We start from the raw sequence: 23,194 nt of genomic DNA, 5'->3' as shown, positions 1-23,194 counted from the left end.
CTGAAATTTGTTTTTAAGAGACCACTGGTGACTGTTTCTAAAAACTTTGTGTTATTTGAAATTATTTTATTAGAAAAGAATTCTCCAGACCCTTTCAGTAGAGACAGAGGCAGAGCACAAGCTTACCCAGTGCTGCCTGGGGTACTCCCAGAGGCCCCAGGGTTCCAGTGCATCTTAGTATCTGGTCTAATATTTCCCAGTGGCACATGTACCCCTAATGGTACACAAGATGATTTTACATTACACAAAGATTAACATTTCTATTTTAATACTCATATGTTTATTAAATACTTATTAGAACTAATGTGGCTAGTACATCTAACTCATCTTTTATAGACTTGATTGGCTAGATGAAGCTATATTTTTTGAAAACTTGGGCTCTACAAATAAAAATATTTGTAAATAATATTATAGGTTATACATATTACAAAGATAATATTTCAATTAAGATAAAATATATTATTTAATACATAGTACATGGAGATCGTTATATATCCAGGAGAATAGCAGTGGACCCTCTGTTTATATTAATATGCAAGAGTAAATTTCAGAATAACTAAAGACAAATATAAAAAATAAAACAAAAAAAGTCTTGATTGAAAACCTAGAAAACTACATGTGATGCCTAGTGGTGAGGAACTTCCTAACTAAGACTGAAAATCTAAAATTTATTTTTTTAAAAGATGGACATAGTCATATTCATGTATATATATATAAATCTATGAGACAGTAAATAATATCACAAACAAAGTAAAAAGGAAAACAAAAGCAAAGAGAAAAACATACAATATTTAATAAAAGTGTAGATTTGGTCAGATGTATGTATGCGTTTATGTAAAACTCATGTTTATGTGTGGATGGGTTATAAAATTAAAAGATTTTTCAGATATATTATAATATAAATAGTATTTGATTATGTTTAAAATAAAGTTTATATTTAAATTATTAAAATACTTCTTTTTCTATTACAGTAAACTATTTCTTTTTTAAATGTCCCCTTTTTATCTTGCTTACACTATAAACATATTCAGCAAATTGCTTATTCACAGACAACTTGGGCATAAACTTCAGTTTAGTCACATTGACCAATGACCATGACCTTTGAAAGGACCTATTTTCTGTTAATGAACTTCTACTGGGCTTTGTTTTTCACAGTGATAATTAACCCATTCTCCCTGTGTCGCTGAAAGTTAAAATTGAAAGTTTTACTCAATGACATTAATCATCAAAAATAAAATAAGAGGCTTAAAACATGTTATGGCATAAAAATTTATTGAAACTAAGGTCAAAACTTACAATTATTTCTTTAGAGTGCAATCTTTTTTCTTTTTTATTAAATAGGTTTTATTTTTACTGTCAAAGTTAAATGGTTTTGAAGCATGTTAATAGTCCTATATGTATAAAGTATTATGTCAGTCATTTCATGCTCTTTTCTAAAATATCAGCTTATTCCTCTCCAATATGTTCAAAGGAGTTTTGTCCAGCCTTGAGAAAAGGCTGTATATAAATACATATATATATATATATATACATATTTTTGCATGACTTTAATAGAAATAATGATTACAATATTTATTTTGATAAAGGGTCATTTAAAATAAAACTGGAATAGAAAGCAGCATACTATCTGGCTACTTAGTTATGAGTCACAATGATGACATCATCACTCAAATTAAAAACTTTGTAAACAAATAAATCTTCATAAATCTAGTCAACAATGATATATACATTGTATCTCCTTATATGAGCACTGAAATATAAGTGTATGTGTGTGTAAATGTTTGACGTATTTATTAATAATTATAAAATGCTAAAAACTAAGATGTGACCATTATTTTCTCCAAAGAGTTATCAAGCTATTCTAGTGACTGTAAATGCATCATTTCCCCCAGCAAACCTGCTTCTTTTCTTCAACATTCTGTCTTGGTGACTGACACCATCTACCTACTTTTTAGAGCTAGAACTTTAGTAATCAAATCATTATCCTTCCCTACCCTCTAACCCTCCCCTCCCCACAACTCTAATCACCAAAGCATTCAAATCATGCAGATACTCTTTCCTGAATATTTCTGAATTCCTTCCCTTTCCATTACTCATGTCATCCCCAGAGTTCAGCCTCTTATCAAAGAAACCTGGATTTCTGCAAAACGTTTCATTCAGTTTCTGGGTCTTGCCTCTCAAATCCCATGCCCTGCTAACATAAACTTTGCAAAATGCAAAAATGATCAAGAATCTTTTGTGTAAAATTCAGCTCCGGCCTACAGTGTTATTTGTTATAAAGTACAGCTTCCTTATTTGGGCAGTCATAGACATTGTAGACGTATCTTTTGTCTCCCTATCTCTATCCTTTTTTTTCTTCATATTGCTATGAGTGCCTTTGCCTCCAGCTACAAGAAAAAAGCTGCGTTTCTTAAATATAGCCTCCTTTCATCCTCTAAGCTTTATACATGCTGTCTTTCCTGGCTTAGGTGTGCTTCTCACACTAAGTTCTCACAGTGGCCTGTGCATGACGCCTTCACACAATTAGAAAACAGAGCTGTGGTTGTAGTTCCTTGTCTGTTTTCCTCAACACTCTCTAAGCAACTGGAGGACAGGACTGGGTCTTGTCTGATTTTATCTCTAACATTTGATTCTCATGATAAATGCTCAATATATATTTATCAAATGAAAGAAAGGGGGAAATTATGATAACCACTCAACAGTTAACTTTGTCTTAGTGATGTTCTGAGAACTCAGCAATTTGTTTCAGATAGATGCAGTGTTTACTTCTTTTGATAAAAGTATTAACTCTAGTCTCATTTTTTTAGTAAGATGTAGAAGAATATCAGTAGGGTGGATACATTATTGCAGTTGGTGAATTTAAGAAAAGTAATATTGGATACATTTGAATTGATAACTTCAGTTCATTCCCAATGGTACTTCCAGAAATGTGTGCTTCAAGGTAAAGATTTCTGGAAAGATCCAAATTTTTAAACAGTGTTGCAAAGTAGATATACAAGGGAGTTTCCATCTGCCATCTCAGCAAAGAGTTCAGAATCTGTGGGAGAGGGACAATGGCAATAAGAAAAGTGTAAAGAATCTCAAATCTTTAAAAATTAGGGAGAGCAGAGACAAGGTCCACCTTTTTCATTCTCGTAACATAGAATAATGCCTGGAACAAAGTTAAGTGCTAAACAGACATTTGATGGATGAATGTACGAATAAATAAACAGAATATTGGGGGCATAATTGAATAAATGAGTGAACGGAGCTCATATTATATTAATCCATGAGGTAAAATACACCAAATATAGTATCAACGTAAGATGGCTTGACAAATCATGACAGACCTTAAGACATAATGAAAACAAATTTAAAAACAAACAAGGACATTTTGGAAGGAAGGGAAATAGCTTTAAACATAGTTTATTATACTAAAATTTTAGTAAAAGATAAGATGTGGATTGAGTTTGATCGGAAAGACAAAATCAAGTGGTTACATTTTTCCTAATGGTCTTGCAGATAAGAGTAAATCAGGCTGTTCATTTCTAATTCCAATTGTGTGTCTGTGATCTTAGTTTAGATTATGCTTACAATTCATGAAAAATCAAACTTGGACAGAAACACAAACATGCTTCTTTTCTATCATGCTGTTCTATTTTCTTTTGTGCTGATTGTGTTTAAAAACCACGATACAGGAAAAAAAGTCAAAATGCATAGGATTATGGTTGTGACTGGATTTCAATAGCCCCATAATCGATCCATTTTGTTGTATATTAGCCATTGGAGTAACAAAGATCTGAGTTCTAGATATCTGAAATTTAAATAAGAACTGATGCTAAATTGAATAATACATCCTAAAGCCAAAATTTAATTTTGTATTGCTGTATAATTTTATAAATCTAAATTGCATGCTTATTTTAAATATAATCACTGTCCTTTGGCTAAAGTAATAGTATGAAGTCATTGTTATGGGAGAAATAGCATAATAACTAAGTTTTGCCTTTGCTGCTGTTTTGAGATTTTTATTCTGGACTGTGGTTGCCTGGTATATGGAAATCATGAGAGTCTTGTTTTGAAAGCTGCCCTTTCCAAAGTCTACCTTCATAAGTGCTGGATGGGGGAAGTTTATGATAAGTGTCATTATTTTTATAGAGCTCAGTTTCTCTTTGTTGCCAGAAGCATCTTCATTCATTTTCCTTCATTTGGCAAAAGATTGAGATAGGGTAACTCCTGGAGTTAGTTGCGTTGGGGAAGGCAATTGGTTATTAAACTTGAACCTCTTCTTTTTATTCAAACTCACCTTGAAAACATATTCAAATATACTTTCCCTTCACGAGAATATAGACAGCATGAGAATAGGGACTTTATTCCCAGTCTTAGAACCAGTGCCTGACATATAGTTACCTCAGTAGATATTTGCTGTTGTTGTTGATGCTCTATAGTTCAAGCTCATAGAATTGACTAAGTCTAACAATCTGGGTTCTAGACTTGACACCACTATTTTCCAGTACTTAACACATAATCCCTCTGAGCATCAGTTTTCTCTTCTCTCAGGTGAGAATGGGATTAGCTTCCCAGTCTCTCTGAGGAAGATCAGTTGATAATAATACATGTGAATTTGGCATTACAAATTCTGAAATGTTGCGCAAAATCTGATATTGTTATTACCTGCTGACCTACAATTACTCTGTCCATATTGACCAAGACTGGGACTGCCACAGGTTGTACCCTGCAGAATACCTGATCGAAGGAGCAAGAAAGGGTGTCATCAACCAAGAAACACAGAAGGTTGCAAATAAGAAAAGACTTTATTTGGGGGGTCTTAGGAATTGCAATTTAGGAGATACAGATCGGGTAAAACCAAGAGTGTTCTGAGGAAGTGAAAGAGTCAGGGGCTTATAAAGGCAAAAGCCACGAGGCTGTGAGAGTTGTCCGACAAGAATTACGATCGACTCTGATGCAAGAAGGGAAATATTTGTTCTTAAGGGACAGATTGTCATGAGTGATTTAGGGTAAGTGTCCATAAGTATCTGGAATACTGGGCAGGTGTCTGGATGCCTGCTTTAAGACCGTAAGTGGACAAAGTTCAGATTGCATCCAGGCTGAGAAGTGCATAAGTCACACACTTTCTCAGTAGTCCCCTGGCTCCTTTTTAAGAGAGCTCTCTTACCAATACCAACTCCATTTAGATTTTCCTTTCACAGTATAAATCTAGCATGTTCTCTATTCAGCGAGCCCTAAGCTCTGGTGTAGCAGTTGTGAATGCTTAGAAGGAACACTTCTATTGATTAGCACAAATGAGTCATTTAGAGAAGCTGGGGCCCTGGCCAAGACCACTATTCTTTGATTCTGTTACACTTGATTCAGTGTCGAAGAAACGTAGTCCCTGCCGTGATGAAACGTGCTTTTGAACGTACAGAAAGAGCTGCAATTTTATGCTTAAATCCTTGTGGCCAGGCGTGCAGCAAGGGCGAGCAATAGATGTCAGTGATGGTGTAACAAAGCGTTATGTTGTTCTTAAAGAGCTGATCAGTTTTGGCCCTTAGAAGTCAGAATTGCCAATGGCAACACATTTTGTTACTTACAAAATGAGAATTCTGTCTCCACTGTACATCCAGGAAATATATAATTTTAGTGCTAAGGTGTTTATTAAAAATCTGTATGCAGATATTTAATATTCAGCATCTCAAAATTGATCATGCTATACTTCAAATAGCCTTTCTTAGCCAGCCTTGTATACTAAAGCAAACAAACTTGTTAAGTATGGTTAGCACAGAGAGTGAGGGAAGGATAAGGAATCAATGGATGTAGCACAGTTTTTAGAAAACATTTTCATATTCAGAATTTTTCAGTGTGTTCAGTTATTCTGCTGATAAGTACAATACAAATAATAAATTATTTTAGTCTTTTAAAAATTTATAAAGAACCATAAATGCATGTAATAATATTCAATAGATACAACTGTGCTGAACTAAAAATTCTGCTCCCCAGAGTTTATATTTAGAAAGCAAGAAAAGGAGCACTAGAGTTAGTTCTGTGCTTAGGAGCAACTCCCAACAATACTTACAATTATCTGTGAACATGATGGTAGTTGCTCTCTTTCCTCATTCATCTTCTTCACCACCAGAGTTGTTAATATTTTTTACACAAAACTCTGAATTGTCTTTCCATCCCTGTATGTATGTCTCCACCTAAACAAGATTCAGAACGCAAAGGAGCTGAGAACAGCTACCACCCTCCTGTCCCCCTAAACTTTGTTTCCACCGCTCCCTCATTTTCCCATAACAAAGCCTCCTTGCCCTCTCCTTAGCCCCCACTGCCAGGACTCTACACCCATTCACTCCACAATTGACCCACTCTTGGCCCTCTTTCTCTGATCCTAAATCCCTTCCCCCACCCCCAACCCAGGTGCCCTTCCCGGAGGAGCACTCCACCATTCTGGGTTCCCTCCTCCCAGAGAGACTGCAGGCAATGGCTGAGATTCATCTGTGTTCCTCCTGCAGACCCTCTGTGGGTTTAGGGGAAGGATTGTTTCTTGATGTGGCAGCGAGGCTTCAGACACTGTGATAATCTGGTGATAAAGGAGCAGATGCAGAATGTGCCCTTGGAGCAGTGGCCTGGGACTGAGAACACAAAGGGCACAGAGGGTTCATTCTCTGACATAGAACATGAGTTTTGAGCATCTCCTACATCAAAAGCAGCGGGAGGCATTCGATATTCAGGTCAGCACACAAATTTACTAACACCCAGGGCCCGTCATGACTCTGGGCACCAGAAGTAGACAAATGAATATGAGAAACTGCAAGGAGCTTACCTTCTAGTTGGAGACTCAGAAACATAAACAGGCAACTGCAATATACCATGGTAGGTCTTAGATAAATGCACAAAGAGGATGGTCTGAAAGCATCCAGGAGGGACATTTAAGTCACCCAGGATGTTGAAATCTAAGGCTTCCCGAAAGATCTGAGGCTTAAGCTGACTAGGACTTGCTCCCGTCCCTCACGTAGATAACATACAAACACATTAAAAAGCATGAGGATGTCTACAGTTTTATTTGTTTAACAATTCAGCTGCATAATATTAAAAAGGTTTTGATGGGCATACTGAGACCATAACCAACCTTCATAACATTCTTTAATTAAAATGGGGAAATACATTGTGCTCCAAATAACCACCTTATGAAAAAATCCTTTGGGGACCTAATGCCTGTTTAGAATAAAAAATAGCACCAAATTGTGGCAGAGATTAACAAAAACTGCAATACTGTGCTTTTTGTAATTGGTGGCAAAGGCATTAAAAACATTATGCGTTTTTCATATGAATGAAAATGCACGATTTTACCCATTATGCATTCTGAACATTCATTGGAAAAATACATTTCTGAATTGTTTACATCTCTTGGCTTGATTGTAATGGTACTTATGAATGAGTTGAACATCAGTTGTATACTTTGCAATGTAAAGTCTCTTCAAGGAAATGAACCTCTAAGCCTCCAGGGCTTACATTCTCAGTTATATAACCCCGATTATCATATACATGAAAAAGCAGTTTACTATCAGTACTTCAGAATGCCATGTACAGAGCTAAAAGAATGAATGGATGGAGCAGAAGTAATTTTCTTCCTAAGAGAGACATTTTAAGAAGCCATATTTTTATGACACATATTTATCACCATTATCAACAGTACATTAATGCAGGGAAGGTTAGTTATAGAGGGAAAGGAGTCAGCTATTGTGCCTGACACTGTACTAAAACCTCTATTCTTCATGACAGTCCTGTGAGGCAGTTTTAATGATCTCTGTTTTATAGGTGAACACTGAGATACAGTTGCTAGTAAAGAGCAAAGCCAGGATTCAAACCCAGTAGGGTTCCATCTAAACTCTGTTTGTATGTCACTGTGTCAGATGCCTCCCCTACGCCTGACTGGCATTTTTAAAATGCTAGCTTAAGTTACGTCCTGATTTTAAAACCAAATAACTTATACTTTTAAGTTCTTCCTTTGTCAGTTACTCTCCTCACAGAGCAGGGATTGACTAACTTTTTCTATAAAGGGCCGGATAGTAAATATTTTAGATTTCGTGGGCCAGATGTTCTAGGTTGCAACTCTGCTACCTTAGCAGGAAATCTTAGAAATAAACAAAAGACAATACATAAACAAATGGAGGTGGTTGTGCTCGAATAAAATTGATTCCTAAAGAGGGAATAAGGGGTAAGGTGGACAACTGGATGAAGTCATTTCAGTCTTTGGCTGCAGGCTACTCGCATTAACAGAGAAGAGAGAGGACACAGTGTGTCCCAGGAGTCACAGAAATGTTGGGTTGGCCAGAGTGTATACATGGAAGGGATGAGTGATGGGAGCCAGGGTTGCCTGAGACTTGGTTTGTGCAATTCTTTGTACTCATGCTTTTTGTCATTGTTAGGGTTAGGTCTCAGTAGATAAGAGTCTCAAAGGTAGAGATGACAGTGATATGATCTGTTGGTTTCGTGTCACCCACATAAAAGCCCTTTTATTGCAGTTAGGACTTTGCTATAGATCACATTCTCTTCATGGCACTTACTAAGCACTACGGTTTGTCTTGAAGAGTATCACTTTGTCACTCTCAACGGGTCTTGGTCATTGTAGGAAGGAAAGGGCAGTCCCTGATTTACATTTGCAGAGACTAACTGCCTTGTAGACAGGTCTAGTGACCCCCAAGGGATCCCTTAGTCACCTCTGCTGCAGCACCCAGTTCACTGCTCCATCCCCAAACTTTGCTATTGACTTGTCGCGTATTCTTTATGTCTTAAAAAAAACAAACAAACCTGACAAGCCCTTTTCTGATTAATCTCTCTTTTCAGAAGAACCAAAACCATCTATAAAAGAGGATGAAAAGAATACTTGAGTGCTTTTTAATTTCTCATTTAGGTTTGCAAATCTATTTATGGAAAGTCCACTTAGCAGCTATTCAGTCTTTCATCAGGATCCATTGCAGGGCAAATTGATTTTGTCCCATTCACTAATGGCTTGCTTTATAGGTCATAGAATCTGAGGCATATGTGACTATAGAAAGTGCCATATGAAAAATAATAAAATACTATTTAATAAAAGGCACCAGAATAATGAGTTTTAAAAAAGACTTTTATTCATAAGGTCTATGAGAAGTACAAATGAACAATGGAATAAATTAATAAGTGATTTCATTAAAATGTTCTGCTTTACATAATTAAGACAAATTTTATAGATTATTTTCGGTTTCAGTTTCATGAGAAACAATTTGTAGGACACCAGGAAATGCTGCTATTTTGCTATGAACATTTTGATAGTACTGTGGGGTCTATGGATTCAAAAATTATCATTTTTATGAGTAAGGTTTCACAGACTGTGAAACTTAACAGTGTTTTTGTGTTACAGAGGCATATTTTGGGCTGGGATTGTATTCTAGACTTATTTTTCTTGTTTGTTTGTTTTGGATTTTGCAATTTTTAGGCCTTCTTGTTAGAGAATGAGATCAGATCATTTGGCAACTGAGAATTCCTTACAATTGAGTGATAAATTGGAAAGCTTGTTTTTTTAATACTCAAGATGTTTTCTAAAAAAAGTTCAACTCTATTTTTTGACAATTCACATTATGACTTTTAAGTTATTTAGCAACCTAAAAGGATCCTTGCATTGTGAGTATTGAGTGTAGTAGGTTTTATTGAGTACATTTTCTTAGGATCAATCAGCAAATATTATAGTCAGGAATTTACTCTGCTTAATTGCTTCTATGCTTTAGGCATTTTTTTAATTATTAGAGAGAATTTTTTTCTTTTTCTGGGATTAGTGAAGGAAGCGAGTATTCTTTGAAGAAACATTTTTTACTGTAAACATTTTAATTTAGCAATCATTAAGTTTTTTATGACATTATAATTAAATCATACAAAGGCTATAAGCTATAATAAAATTTTCTCTGAAAGCATAAAATCCATAAATGTTGATTCCTTTGGCAAAAAATAAAATGTGTGGTCTTTGTTTATGGATTAAGGCATAAAGGATAGAATTATTTAACTGTTAAATATCTGGTTAAAAGGATCTAATATTTCAATTTAGTGAAAAGTGAATAATTTAGACAAATAATGGCATTACGTATCTGACCTAATTGCAGTTACTTTGGGTTTTGATAGCCTATGATTTCATTAAAATGTGTTGATGGCATATGCCTGCCTAACCTACAGTGTGTGTGTGTGTGTGTGTGTGTGCATTTGTGTGTGTCTGTGTGTGAACCTACAGTGTGTGTTTAATAGTGCATACATATTTTAAATTACACAAACATACATATAGTTTTTAATTTAAAATTTCTACAACAGGAGGAAAATAATCAAGAACATTACTACCAGAAGCCATCACTTGAACAATTTCACAGTTACCCATGGAACTTTGGAACCCAAGTGCTCTTTATGAGTCACTGTGGCTTCTGAAATGACTGAGTTTTTCCCAGGAAATTATGTATATATAATTTATATACATATAAATTATACACACATACACACATGTGTATATATCCGGAAAATCTGGCTTGTGTGATTATCCTTAGTTTCCCTAAAGCAGAGATGCTATATAAGCCTAAAAGCAACATAATTATGATCAGTTTTAGGGTATTAACCATTATGATTTTCTCCTGAAAATTGCCTTAGCAAAAATCTTTTTATGATCTGATTCTTTTTACAGTCTGTGGAGTCTTTTATAGGAGGCACATTTCCTCAGAAGTAAGATGCAGAAAAGAATTGATGGCATCTTTGAAGAACCTCCTCTAATATTGAATCAGAGGGTTTAATATTCATATTTGAATATTTAATGCATTTCCCTTTTGTTATAAAATTAAAAAGGAAAGTGATTTTTTATGCAAGAAAAATGATCCCTAAATTGTTTCTCATTTCTCTTCTCTTCTAAGATGGAGAGAGACACTGGATGGCAAGCATCTTGTAGAGCATAACTGTAGAGTTATGTTACTCAAGGGAAAGCTGCTTAGTAGTTTCTAAAAACGCATGCTATAGGGCAACCACAATTTTATAAAGCTTATTTTACTGAATTCGCTATGGCTTGGTAATACTAATGCAGCTGTAATGCTTGAATAAGCTTAGTCAAATAAAGCCTATAAAAGTGCTCACTCCATAGAAATAACTGCTCTGAGTGATCTAATGTCAGAAATATGGGTCTGTCAATAGTAAAATCCTATTCGGATAAGCTTTTCAAATGATAGGTTAGGAAATTTCACTGTTCCATGTAATACTGACAGTCCCAACACCTAGAGTTGACCCTGGATTGACTCTGAGGAAAGTGGCTCCTCTCTCCCAGTCCTTAGCACCAATACCAAAGTCAAGTCCACCTGACAGTAAATACCAAGTAGGTTCTTAGAGGACAATGACCTAGTTTTCCATTTATTTCTTACTCCTTGAGGTGCTGAGGCTATAATTTTATCTCCAGAATACTCAGTAAAATGACTGCTCTTCTGCTCAATAAAAACTGAAATGTTGATGGGTGTGAAGGGGCTAGAAGGAATAAGTTCAACCATTCATCATTTGGTTTATCTCTTTGCTTTTTCAAATTGTTTTGCATCAGAACTTTAATTGCCCAGAGAAAAAGTCTTGTATTAGTTGCCAATGAGTGGCATCTTCCTCACATACAATTTAAGATCAATTTTAGGTCTATTTGGACAAGCAATACATAGGATGAAAATGTTAGGAACTAAGTAATACATAGTACTTTGAAAACTCCGATAATGAGTAGACTTCAGAAAACTGGTTCTCTTTAACTCCTCTGTCTCACTTTCCTTTCATATCATGTGTGCAGCTTTATCAGCTGTTTCTAAAACCCTATGAGCACCTTAGGAGAAAGATTTGTATAAAGTATTATTTGTGTTTACATAATTGCTTGCATTTTTGAAATATGGGCATGGATACCTTAATGTTCTTTTCAGAAATACATAAAAGAGCTTCATTTGGAAGTCCTTTGGAAGGCACAGGAAGATGCTTTTTTTTTTCCCATAGACTAGATGATTTAAAAAAAAAACACATACACACAGCAAATCTTTTCTCTCTCTCAATTTTCAGGCTGCATCTTCTTCATGCAATATGTGTATTTTCTTCATGGGATATATGGACTCAGTTTAGAAAGATGAGGGTTTGGGCTAGATTATTTTGATCTGTTCTAAACCTCTCCAATAGCTTAATGAAGTTTTGGATATAATAATATCCTTTTATGATGGTGCCCAATTCTAAGCATATATTTTTCTCACAAAAATTCTTAAGTATTTTACTTCATTAGATATTTAAAAATTCTAGACATAGGAATGGATAAAGAAATGTGGTACATATATACAATGGAATAGTAGCCATAAAAAAGAATGAAATAATGCCATTTGCAGCAACATGGGTGGACCATACTGAGAGAAATAAGTCAGACAGAAATATCATATGATATCGCTTATATGTGTAATCTAAAAAAATGGTGGAAATGAACAGAAATAGAGTCACAGATGTAGAAAACAAACTTATGGTTACCATAGGGGAAAGGGCGAGGGGAGGGATAAATTGGGAGATTGGGATTGACATATACACACTACCATATGTAAAATAGATGACTAATAAGAACCTACTGTATAGCAGAGGGAGCTCTACTCAATCTTCTGTAATGACCTATGTGGGAAAAGAATCTAAAAAGGAGTGGATATGTGTATGTGTAATAGTGATTCACTTTGCTGTACAGCAGAAACTAACACAACATTTTAAATCAACTATCCTCCGATAAAGATTTTTTAAAAATCTATGTGTCTGCTTTTAACCTAATTATGGCAATAGTATTAATTCTGGAGTGACTATAGAAAGTGTCAGTTTATATTACTAATAGTGAAAGATGCATGAAAATAAAGTTACTTCATTGTAATTTTTATTTATTTTAAAGGCCCCGGGGGACTCAATAAAATCAGTTATATCCCTACCTAATGGTTATATACTCTAAAATATCCTTGTTCATATATGTGTACATATGAAAATATTACATTATTGAATTATCACTACTTTTCTAACAAATCGATACATATTTCCTTATAAATAGAAAACACACGTCTAGTTTTATTTATATTTAAGTATATAAAAATAAACCAGGTTGATTCATGAAACAATTGCCTAAAAACTCACCCAGAGAAGTAAACTTGAAAGAAATTTAGGCCTTAGTTCTTGCATTTCCTTGAATTTCCTGAAAGTAGCTGATGCAACATGAGAAACCAGTCATTTTATGTAACTATAGTTTTAAGCAGAAGCATTACATGAAGTCCTTATTATTATTACCAAGTACATTTATATGAAAAGAGTATGAATGTGATGTGTGCTCTTTTGGGGTTGTAGGGGGACTGTCACACTCTCTTAATGGAAATAAATTAAAAGCTATTGTGATACCACAATGGCAGGATGACTCCTCGTGGGGTAAAAGCAGCAGGAGATGATTAATTCTTAAGGAAGAATTGATTTCCATGAAAATGTCTGTAACAAAAAAGAAAGTAAAAAACACGTTAGAGTCAACAAATCATGGAACGCTAATGATTTTGAAGCACTGAATTTAGAATTTTTTTCCAAAATTGAAATAGGTCATTACTCAGTCCTTTTTATTTCAATGGGTTTGTTATTCAATGACAATGGAAAAATTTAGCAGGAAGACTGCTGGGGCTAAGTAAAGAATTTCAATTATGTATATTTGGCACAGGAAGAAAATGTGTCAGCCCAAACATAAAATACTAGAAAATTAATTTCTTAAAAGAACTGAATATAGTTCATGGATTTCATGTCTGTCCTATTCAAATCATATTTTCTAGGAACCAGTGTCTCACTTTTGTTTACTTAAATCTGAATCCACAGAATTTGGGAGATTTTCTGTGGATTCCATCCCCAAACTTCAAACTCAGAAAATCAAACAGACCCTAAAATGACTCATCTTCTTGCATGAGACTGAGACTTCCTGGGTCATGAGGTCAGGATGGATTATTTTCCTAAAATGAATCCAACGAATCGGTCAAAATCATTGTCATAAGAAAGTCACATCATCGGTCTTGTTGATTAGTTTCCACCCCTAAACCAAACCACTATATGTAGTACATATAGACATCTTGATTTGGGCTACTTGGGCATGTACTGGTAGTAAGGGACCATGGCCATGATTTCCTTTATTATGAAAGATATAGCTCTATTAAAATAACTATGCTTATTAAGCTTAAAGAAATTACTATTCTTTTGAGTAGTTTTTAAATAATCAAACAGAAACATACATCCTATGGACTGAATTTTGTCCCCCCAAATTCACATGTGGAAGCCCTGTTCCTCAGTATGATGCTATTTGGAGATGGGGTCTTAGGGAGGTAATTTGGTTTAGGTTAGCTAATGGGGATAGAGCCTTCATGATGGAATTAGTTCCCTTGTACCATAAGCCAGTAGGAGCTTGCTGTGCTCTCTCTTCCACGTGAGGACACAGTGAGAAGGCAGCCATCTGCAAGCCAGGAAGGGAGTCCTTACCAGAATCTGACCATGTTGGCACCTTCATCTAAGACTTCCAAGCCTCCAAAACTGTGAGAAAATAAATTTCTGTCGTTTAAGACCCTTGTTTATGGCCCGTGGTATTTTGTGATGGCAGCCCAGCTAAGAAAATGCACCATCACACATTTGTAAATTGATCCTCAGCACGTTTATTCATCTGCACATTTATTCTGCCTAATCTAGTTGTAGAAGCCTCTCCCAGATGTTGCACCTTTTGGAGATTTAACCACTTTAATAATGTTCGAGATGCTAGTTTTAATTGCCTCATTACAAAGGAGTGTCTCTGCTTAATTATTAACATTATTTAGTAAACCTATGCTTTTTTTAGTCGAAGAGATTGCACATCTTTTTCTCTGCCCCACTAGTCTTTCCTTCTCTGTGGAAGCCTTAATTATTTTGACCAGCTAAACTTCCCACTTCTTATGAGATGCACCTGAGCAGATATGCTTTTTTTTAACTTTATTGTTTTTAATTTTTATACAGTTTTAACGGTTACTTTCCATTTATAGTTGTTACAAAATATTGGCTACATTTGCTGTGTTGCACAAAACAACCTTGAGTCTATCTTATACCCAATAGTTTGTGCCTCCCACTTCCCTACCCCTAATTACCCCTCTCCTCCCTCTTCCCACTGGTAACCACTATTTTGTCTTCTATATCTGTGATTCTTCTTCTTTTATGTTATATTCATTAGTTTGTTGTATTTTTTAGATTCCACATATGTTACATCATACAGAATTGCTCTGACTTATTTCACTTAACATAATGCCTTCCAAGTCCATCCATGTTGCTGCAAATGGCAAAATTTATGAACAGATATGCTTTTACTTCTATCAGCAAACATATATCTCAATTCATATTTTCTCATGTTATAAAAATATATTTTGGTTTGTATTTATTTCTCTGTATAGAAATCACTGTGTACCGCACATCCTTCTATATGCAGAAATAGATGTTATTTAACAGGACACTTTCTTTAGCTAATTCCCTTAGCAAAACTTATGAAGTTTTTCACATTTAATAAGTGTTTATTGAGGCTTCACTATGTAAAAAAGTGCTGTGCTAAGTTCTATGAAAGGGTATATGCTCCCAACCTGGAGCTTCGTTGGAAACAAAAGAACTATGCAAGAGTTGGTATAATTTCATCCATGTCATTGCATTAATCAAAAAATGTTATAGAATCAGGTAAGAACAGTAGTGTTCACTTCAAAAGAATAAGGAAATATTATTATGGAGTTGACATTTGAGGCAATTCTTGAAAGAGAAGTTGACTTTTAAGAATGGAGTTATGGTAAGTTCATTTTTTAAAAATAGAATAAAAAAGATTTCATTAGAAATCCTTGCCCACGTTAGATTGGTAAAACACAATGTATTTTACCTGTAATGTGTTAAGAATTCAATACATTTTGTGAATTCTAGTTACGCATTTATCATTGCTTTTCACCTTTAAATTGAGTTTATTATTTGTAGGAAAACAAGTATTCTGAATGAAGAGTAACTGCTAAGCTGAAAATGAAAAGTTCAAAAGGTAGGGGAAAACTAGGCTTACCAGGGCTAATACAAGAAGAGACATCTATTTCTTGGCAGTAAGGGGTACTGGGAAGTGAGTTAGCAGGTCACAGTGAGGGGCCACTGCCCAGGGAGGGAGATCCTGCCTCTCACTCACCCAGAACACAGCGAGTTCTTCCCAGAAAGAGCATTTCAATATTAGAATTTGACCTTGAAAACCCCAAAGACCTCATTTCATTTAGGACCATGACAACACAACCACTCATAAACTAAGAGTGATATTTGAGATTTTCTTTCAAAAATGAAAATTTTTTTAAAAAAAGAAGCTGGATATTTAGATCATTCTGACTCCTTATGACAGAGATGAAGGAAAACAATTGTTTACATTCCTAGCAGAAGCAAGAGCATCAGTCAGAACTTCTGATGGCTGGTAATGCAAATACAACCAAATTAAAGGGGTTTATATATTCCATTATCCCTGGAAAGTCTAGAGATAAATCTGAGTCTAAACACAGCTAGCTCCATGAACCCACACAGTGGTATCTGGACTCTACATCTTTCCCTCTTGCAGCAGATTCTTCAACTGTTGGGCTAGAGGGCCACTGGTAGACCCCACCAGCTTGGCAACCCCAGCAGAAAGAGAGTATCCTCCAATAGTTCCAGGAAAAATGAGGAGGACTCTGACTGTCCCATCCCTTCATAGTCCTAGGCAAAAGGAAATGTTCTGAATGGTCAGGCTTGTCTTAAAGTCCCATTCCTATGGCTGGGGGTTAGGGGAGGGTTCACTTTCTAATAACACTACTGGGAAAAGAAATTCACTTGCTGGAAGGGTAGAGGGAGCGGATGGGTAGATAGATAATGTAAAATATAGGTGTATATCTCTTCATCTCCACAGGTAGATTAGGTGGTCAAATCATCCCCTGAAATATTACAATAATCATATACCCCAAATCTGGGGAAAAAGATGGAAGTTTAGGGCTTTCACTGAAATTAGCAGAGGGTCAGTTTCTAATTTAAGACAAAAGCAATTTTTACCTTGAAAGAGAGTGAATAGTTTTTTTTTAAGTGCTTAGAATCTGGGTTCCTCTAAAAATTTCTCTAGGGTTACCTCTTATGGTTTACCAGTATTACATATATATCCATTAGAATGTCTAAGATTATTTTGATAAATATTATTTTTGTGAATTGTCATGATTTATCTTGCCTCTCAAAATATATTTTCATTCAGTTTATATACACTAGAAAAGCATAATTTAGTCGTCACAGATTTCTATGTATATGATACATAGACATTCTTTTTTTTATTGTAGTGTAGTTGATTTACAATGTTGTGTTAGTTTCAGGTGCACAGCAAAGTGATTCAGTTATACATATACATGCATTATTTTTTTCAGATTCTTTTCTCATATAGGTTATCACATAATATTGAGTAGAGTTCCCTGTGCTATACAGTAGGTCCTTGTTGGTTATCTATCTTATACATAGTAGTATGTGTGTGTTCATCCCAAGCTTCTGATTTATCCCTCCCTGCCACATTTCCCTTTTGGTAACCATAAATTTGTTTTTGATATCAATACATAGACATTCTTCAAACACTAGGATTAATAAAATATGCAAGTTAAAAGATGGATTCTTCACTTTTCAACTTTATTTGCTTAAAGATCTTTTCAGTGGAGTTTCTCCAAAATTCTTAGTTATATGTATGTTTTCTGGAACATTTAAAATATAGCAAAGGACATTCTTGAGATTGGAAATTACATTCTTAATATAATTTTGAAATAACATATTTTCATTGATACTATATACTCCACCCCACCGCTCTCTAATTTTTGAAGAAAAAAATTCAGTGTTAGAGTATTCCACAAACCACATCGCACAGTTAAATGTGAAATTCATAATTAATGCTTTTATGAAGTGAATATGCAATATTTTATTTATACCATTCTAAAATATAGTTGTCTTCCATGAGCATCCTAGAAGAGACTGTATTGCTAGTGTTCCATAGGAATAATAATGGGCAAGTGTGCATGGAAGTTTCCTCATCTGATTAATAACGTATGATGAGGTCAAGTGAATTCTTTCAGGAGGCTTATGATTTATTCTTCAGTGCATAACCTGGCTGTGAAGCTGATCTTTGGAACCACTACACAAGCAGCCCCTAATTTTATTTAATGGAACAGAGTCTCTTGGCCCTTCAGCCAGATCCCCACTTCTTTTGAAGCTGATTATGGCTATCTGGCAATCAAAATAATTTGTATGAAATCAAAAGGAATGGGGTTAAAATGTAGGCATGGAAAGAACTGTCACATATCCTTGCTGCTCTGCTCCAATTGCGAGACGCCAACTTCCAAGAAGCATCACCCATGTCAAATTGCTCAGTAAAATTTACCTCTCATTTTTTCCGTTATATCAATAACTAGCTTTTGTCATCTTCAAAGTGCTTCTCAAATATTAAATAATCTCAGATTACACACTCTGTCCTTTGCATTTATCTTGACCAGCTGTCAGAGAAGGCAATTTATTTCCCCTCAGTTTTATTCCTCTTGGCTGTATGTGGCTTCTGTAAGTAAATTTGAATGGAAATTGAAAGGTACAGCCTAATGTGTTTCTATAACAAAAGCAACACCTAATTTTCCTTAAGCAGGATAACCTTCAGATTACTTTCAAATTGCTTATGGTTTTGCTGTTGGATACTCAGAATACATTTTCAGCACCTTTGAATCTTGATTAATTCTTAAGTGGAATTTTTGAGGATGTGAAGATGAAAAACAATAGAAAAGATTAAAAATTGTTTAGCATTAACTTTGTCATTTTTATTCGTTTAAAATATTGTACCATAAATTCTTTTGACAGGACTGTAAAGTGAAATAAAATTTGGAATTTATATTAAAATCAGTTCTTTAAAAAATTAAAAGTCATATTTTAACTCTGAACTTGCATTCATCCTGAATTTACATATTCTCATTTTTCTAATAAAAAAGGGAAAAAATATAGAAATTCTTGTTCCATAAAAAATTTTCTGTCTTTTAAAAATGTGATCAGGATTCAGCTAATTTTGTATCAAATCTCAGTAAGTTTATTCATTCAGTTTCAAGATACCAAGCAGGTGTGTATGATATTGTCTGCAGAAATACTCTCTAATACACAGTTCACTGAAGTGAATCTGAAGAGCAAAAGCAATTCTTCCCATGTTCTCTATATAGTGGTAGTAGGAAGCCTTCCAGAGGTTAAAAAATTGGAGATTAGCAACATATCAGCTTTCAGGTGGGCCTCTCCTAAACACTTATAATTCACTTACTCTCCTGCAAATCACTATTCCAAAGACTTGATTCACTTGTAGCCTCACCTGAGTCTTAAATCACATTTCAAAGCATTTCTATCATTCATCCATTTTCAGAACCACCATTAAAGGTAATGGGAATTTGGCACCAAAATCAATGAGGGGATATGATATGAGTTCTTTCTAATTTTTCCTTCTTTGAGCACCATCTCTAGTACAATCTGTGAAATATGTTTTCTAAAGTTATTTTTCCATCGGTATCATTTCATGTAAATTGAGTTCTTGAGCTTGGGATGTTACATAGTTTTTCAAAGAAAGGAGATTCATTAGCACTATTATTAATTAATACCTAAAGTTGTTTTAAAATTTTAATTAAATCATTTTGCCACTGATGTTTGTCATCAGCTTTTCACTCTTAAAAATATGTGGCTAGATTTACCAGTGTCATCTAAAAATAGTTGCATTAGTTATGTTTGGTTATTATTAATACCTACTAGTCTGTACACTCGAATGTATTTTATTTTCTTTTCCCTAGTCAGTCTAGAATTTTATGTGATTTATTTTATTATTATATAGGACAGGAAAGTACCATTTTATGGGTAAAGAAACAAAAAGTAAAACTTTATTAAGTAGAGTACTTAATTTTGCATGTAGTATTTTCATTTCTTCTGTCAACAACTAAAAATTGTCTTATGAACTGGACTTATACTTTAAGTACCCAGTGTACACATCTGTTTGAGGGTTCAGACTTTATGTTTGTATCACCTCACACTGGTCAGAATGGCCATCATCAAAAAATCTAGAAACAATAAATGTTGGAGAGGGTGTGGAGAAAAGGGAACTCTCCTGCATTATTGGTGAGAATGGAAGCTAGTACAGCTACTATGGAAAACAGTAGGGAGGTTCCTTAAAAAACTAAAAATGGAACTACCATATGACCCAGTAATCCCACTACTGGGCATATACCCAGAGAAAACCATAATCCAAAAAGAAACATGTACCATAATGTTCATTGCAGCACTATTTACAATAGCCAGGACATGGAAGCAACCTAAATGCCCATCAACAGATGAATGGATAAAGAAGATGTGGCACATATATACAATGGAATATTACTCAGCCATAAAAAGGAATGAAAGTGAACTATATGTAATGAGGTGGATAGACCTAGAGACTGTCATACAGAACGAAGTAAGCCAGAAAGAGAAAAACAAATACTGTATGCTAACTCATATATGTGGAATCTAAAAAAATGGTGCTGATGAACCCAGTGACAGGACAAGAATAAAGATGCAGATGCAGCGAATGGAATTGAAGACACAGGGCTGGGGGGGTGAAGGGGAAGCTGGGACGAAGTGAGAGAGTAGCATAGACATAGATACACTACCAACTGTAAAATAGATAGCTAGTGGGGAGTTGCTGTATGACAAAGGGAGATCAACTTAATGATGGGTGATGCCTTAGAGGGCCAGGACAGGGAGGGTGAGAGGGAGTCTCAGGAGGGAGGGGATATGGGGATATATGTATAAATACAGCTGATTCCCTTTGGTGTACCTCAAAAGCTGGTACAAGAGTGTAAAGCAATTATATTCCAATAAAGAGCTTAAAAAAAAAATTCAGTCACACTGGTTACATTTGTACTATAACAAAATAACTTTATCGATCATGTCTCAATTTTGTTAATGGGGCAAAACAGCATCCATTAATATGAATAAGTTACGGTATGTGCCCTCTTTTCCTCTATTACAGGAAATAAATTAATTGATTAAGAAAGACATTGAGGAAGTCATAGCATTCTTTTTTTGGTTCCCTGGAAATATCTTAGCCTAATGTATGTGCTTATTAAGTGGAAATAAACGTCTGCATTTATTGAGGAGTTAGTCCCTCAACCTTTGTTTCTAAGGTTAACCTTGCACTTCTAGCCCTTCCTTATGATGATAGCAGTGGCTGCAGGCCTCCCTGTGGAAGGGGTGGTCAAAATAATGATGATACGGATGATGATAATGGCAAAGATTATTCTAAGAGTAACTCCAGTAGTTGAAATTTATTTTATAAAAAATGTCAAAGTTTCTGGTTGGGAGTGGAAAATTTTTTTTTAATTTTTAATGTCAAAGAAGTTTGAAAGTTTGCTTTTTAAAAAATTTTGGGAATGTAATTTAGGGATAAAATTGAAAATATTTACATATATATATTAGAATATGATTAATCAAAATTTTCTCTTTCCTGATATGCAGTTTTTAAATTATTGTAGGCAATGTAGCTCATATTTGAAGTATACGAAATATGTTGTCAAGGTGTGATTTTGGCAAAAATATTTGGATTGTTAGGGTTATTTTTTCTCTTTAGTACTCAATTATTTACTACACATCTGTGTAATTTCTGGTTGGTCTTCAATTGGTCTTAAATGAAACATGATATATTTGTTTCAAATAATCTCTTTTTTCCTCTAGAGATAACTTTCTATAAGTCAAGGCTTATCAGTATGATCATATATGCCTGTTCTCCATTGAGGGGGAGCTTTCTAGCCATGCAAAGGCAGCAACTTTACAGAAGAAAAATCAGAGTTACAAAATTTTTAAATGTTTACTGTATACATAAAAAATATCATAAGAAAAAGTAAACAGTTGGAAAAAATTGTAACATAAAGTTAAATAAAGTAGTACTATCCTACGTGTGTGTTTATTTATAAACGCATGTATACACATGCATACATGTAAGTACATATACATGTAGACATATGCATATATGTATATGTACATATTCATATACAAAATATGTGCACACAATTTTATAAATCACCAAAAGGATGTTTATAGAAAAATGAACAAAAAACTTAACAGGATAAGAGATATAAATGAAAAATAATCATATAAAAAGCTTATCTCTAGTAATGAAAGAATTGCAAATGAAGTTGAATTTTCCTCCTATGTGATTGTGCATATGTTGAACACTGGTAATACCCAGGGTCGTCAAGGATAAGGAAACAGAGACTGCTGGTATATACAGTTTTCAAAAATAGGCTAATTTTCAAACATATACATATATTCTCAAAAGATATAAAATGATTATATTATTTTCCCAGAAATTCTATATTTAGGAAATTCTTCTAATACAAAAATCATTACTATGTGCTGAGACACTTGCCATGTCCCAGGGTAGAAAGCTGTTTGACTAAATTATGCATAGCCACGGAATGACATGCCATGTGGCCACTTAAGTGATATTTTATGGAATACGTACAGCAAGAAAGCATGTTTATTATATATTTCCTAGTAAAAAAACATAACGGAGGGTGTGATGATGACTTGTCAGAAACAAATAAAACATATTTGTGTATTTATTTGCATGTACAGAAAAGTAGGTATAAATAGAACAATATGTCTACAGTTGTTTTTGGGTGGTGAGAATACAAATAATTTTCTATGGTAAATCAACTATTGTTTAATGAAAAACCCAAATAATTATCTATTTATCTATCTATTTTGCTATTTTTTATATTTTTTGAATTTTCAGTCATGAACTGAAAGTGTAGACTTTTGAAAGCAGGAATAAAAAGTTTCTGGATATAATAAGATTTTCCAACATTAATCTCTTAGATCTTCTGTGCCCCTTTCACAAATAAAAATGAATGGCTTCAATAGAGGGTCAATTACGCTGTTAAACCAGGATATCCAAAAGGAATTTCATCCATTTGAACTATTTTATAACTGATTTTGCTTCCCTCCCAGAGGGGATATTTTTGCTTGCATTTAGATCTGACATATGAGCCTAAATAAAGGAAAAAGGTGTTAAAAAGCAACTTGACCAAAAAAAGTCATTGCCCTTGATGGTAATGGATATAGGAGGTGGTGAGGGAGATGTAAAAATGATTGAAGATGATGA

The 23,194-nt window shown here is 34.5% G+C and overlaps 1 protein-coding gene across 10 annotated transcripts in view; it reads left to right on the top strand.

The window, feature by feature from the left end:
• Nucleotides 1–23,194, top strand: part of TRDN (triadin) — a 376,282-nt gene that overhangs the window by 30,750 nt on the left and 322,338 nt on the right. Inside the window, exon 1 of one of the 10 annotated variants that reach the window (XM_057739760.1) lies at nt 15,994–16,051. The exons of the other annotated variants lie outside the window; for them this stretch is intronic. Coding sequence (XP_057595743.1) covers nt 16,036–16,051 — 16 coding nt within the window. The 5' untranslated portion in view covers nt 15,994–16,035. Of the gene's footprint in view, nt 1–15,993; nt 16,052–23,194 lie in introns of those variants that run through there. 10 annotated transcript variants of the gene reach the window in all.

The sequence above is a fragment of the Hippopotamus amphibius genome, chromosome 6, assembly GCF_030028045.1.
Source record: "Hippopotamus amphibius kiboko isolate mHipAmp2 chromosome 6, mHipAmp2.hap2, whole genome shotgun sequence".
Lineage (NCBI taxonomy): Eukaryota > Metazoa > Chordata > Mammalia > Artiodactyla > Hippopotamidae > Hippopotamus > Hippopotamus amphibius.
This window is presented reverse-complemented; position numbering and strand designations above follow the sequence as displayed.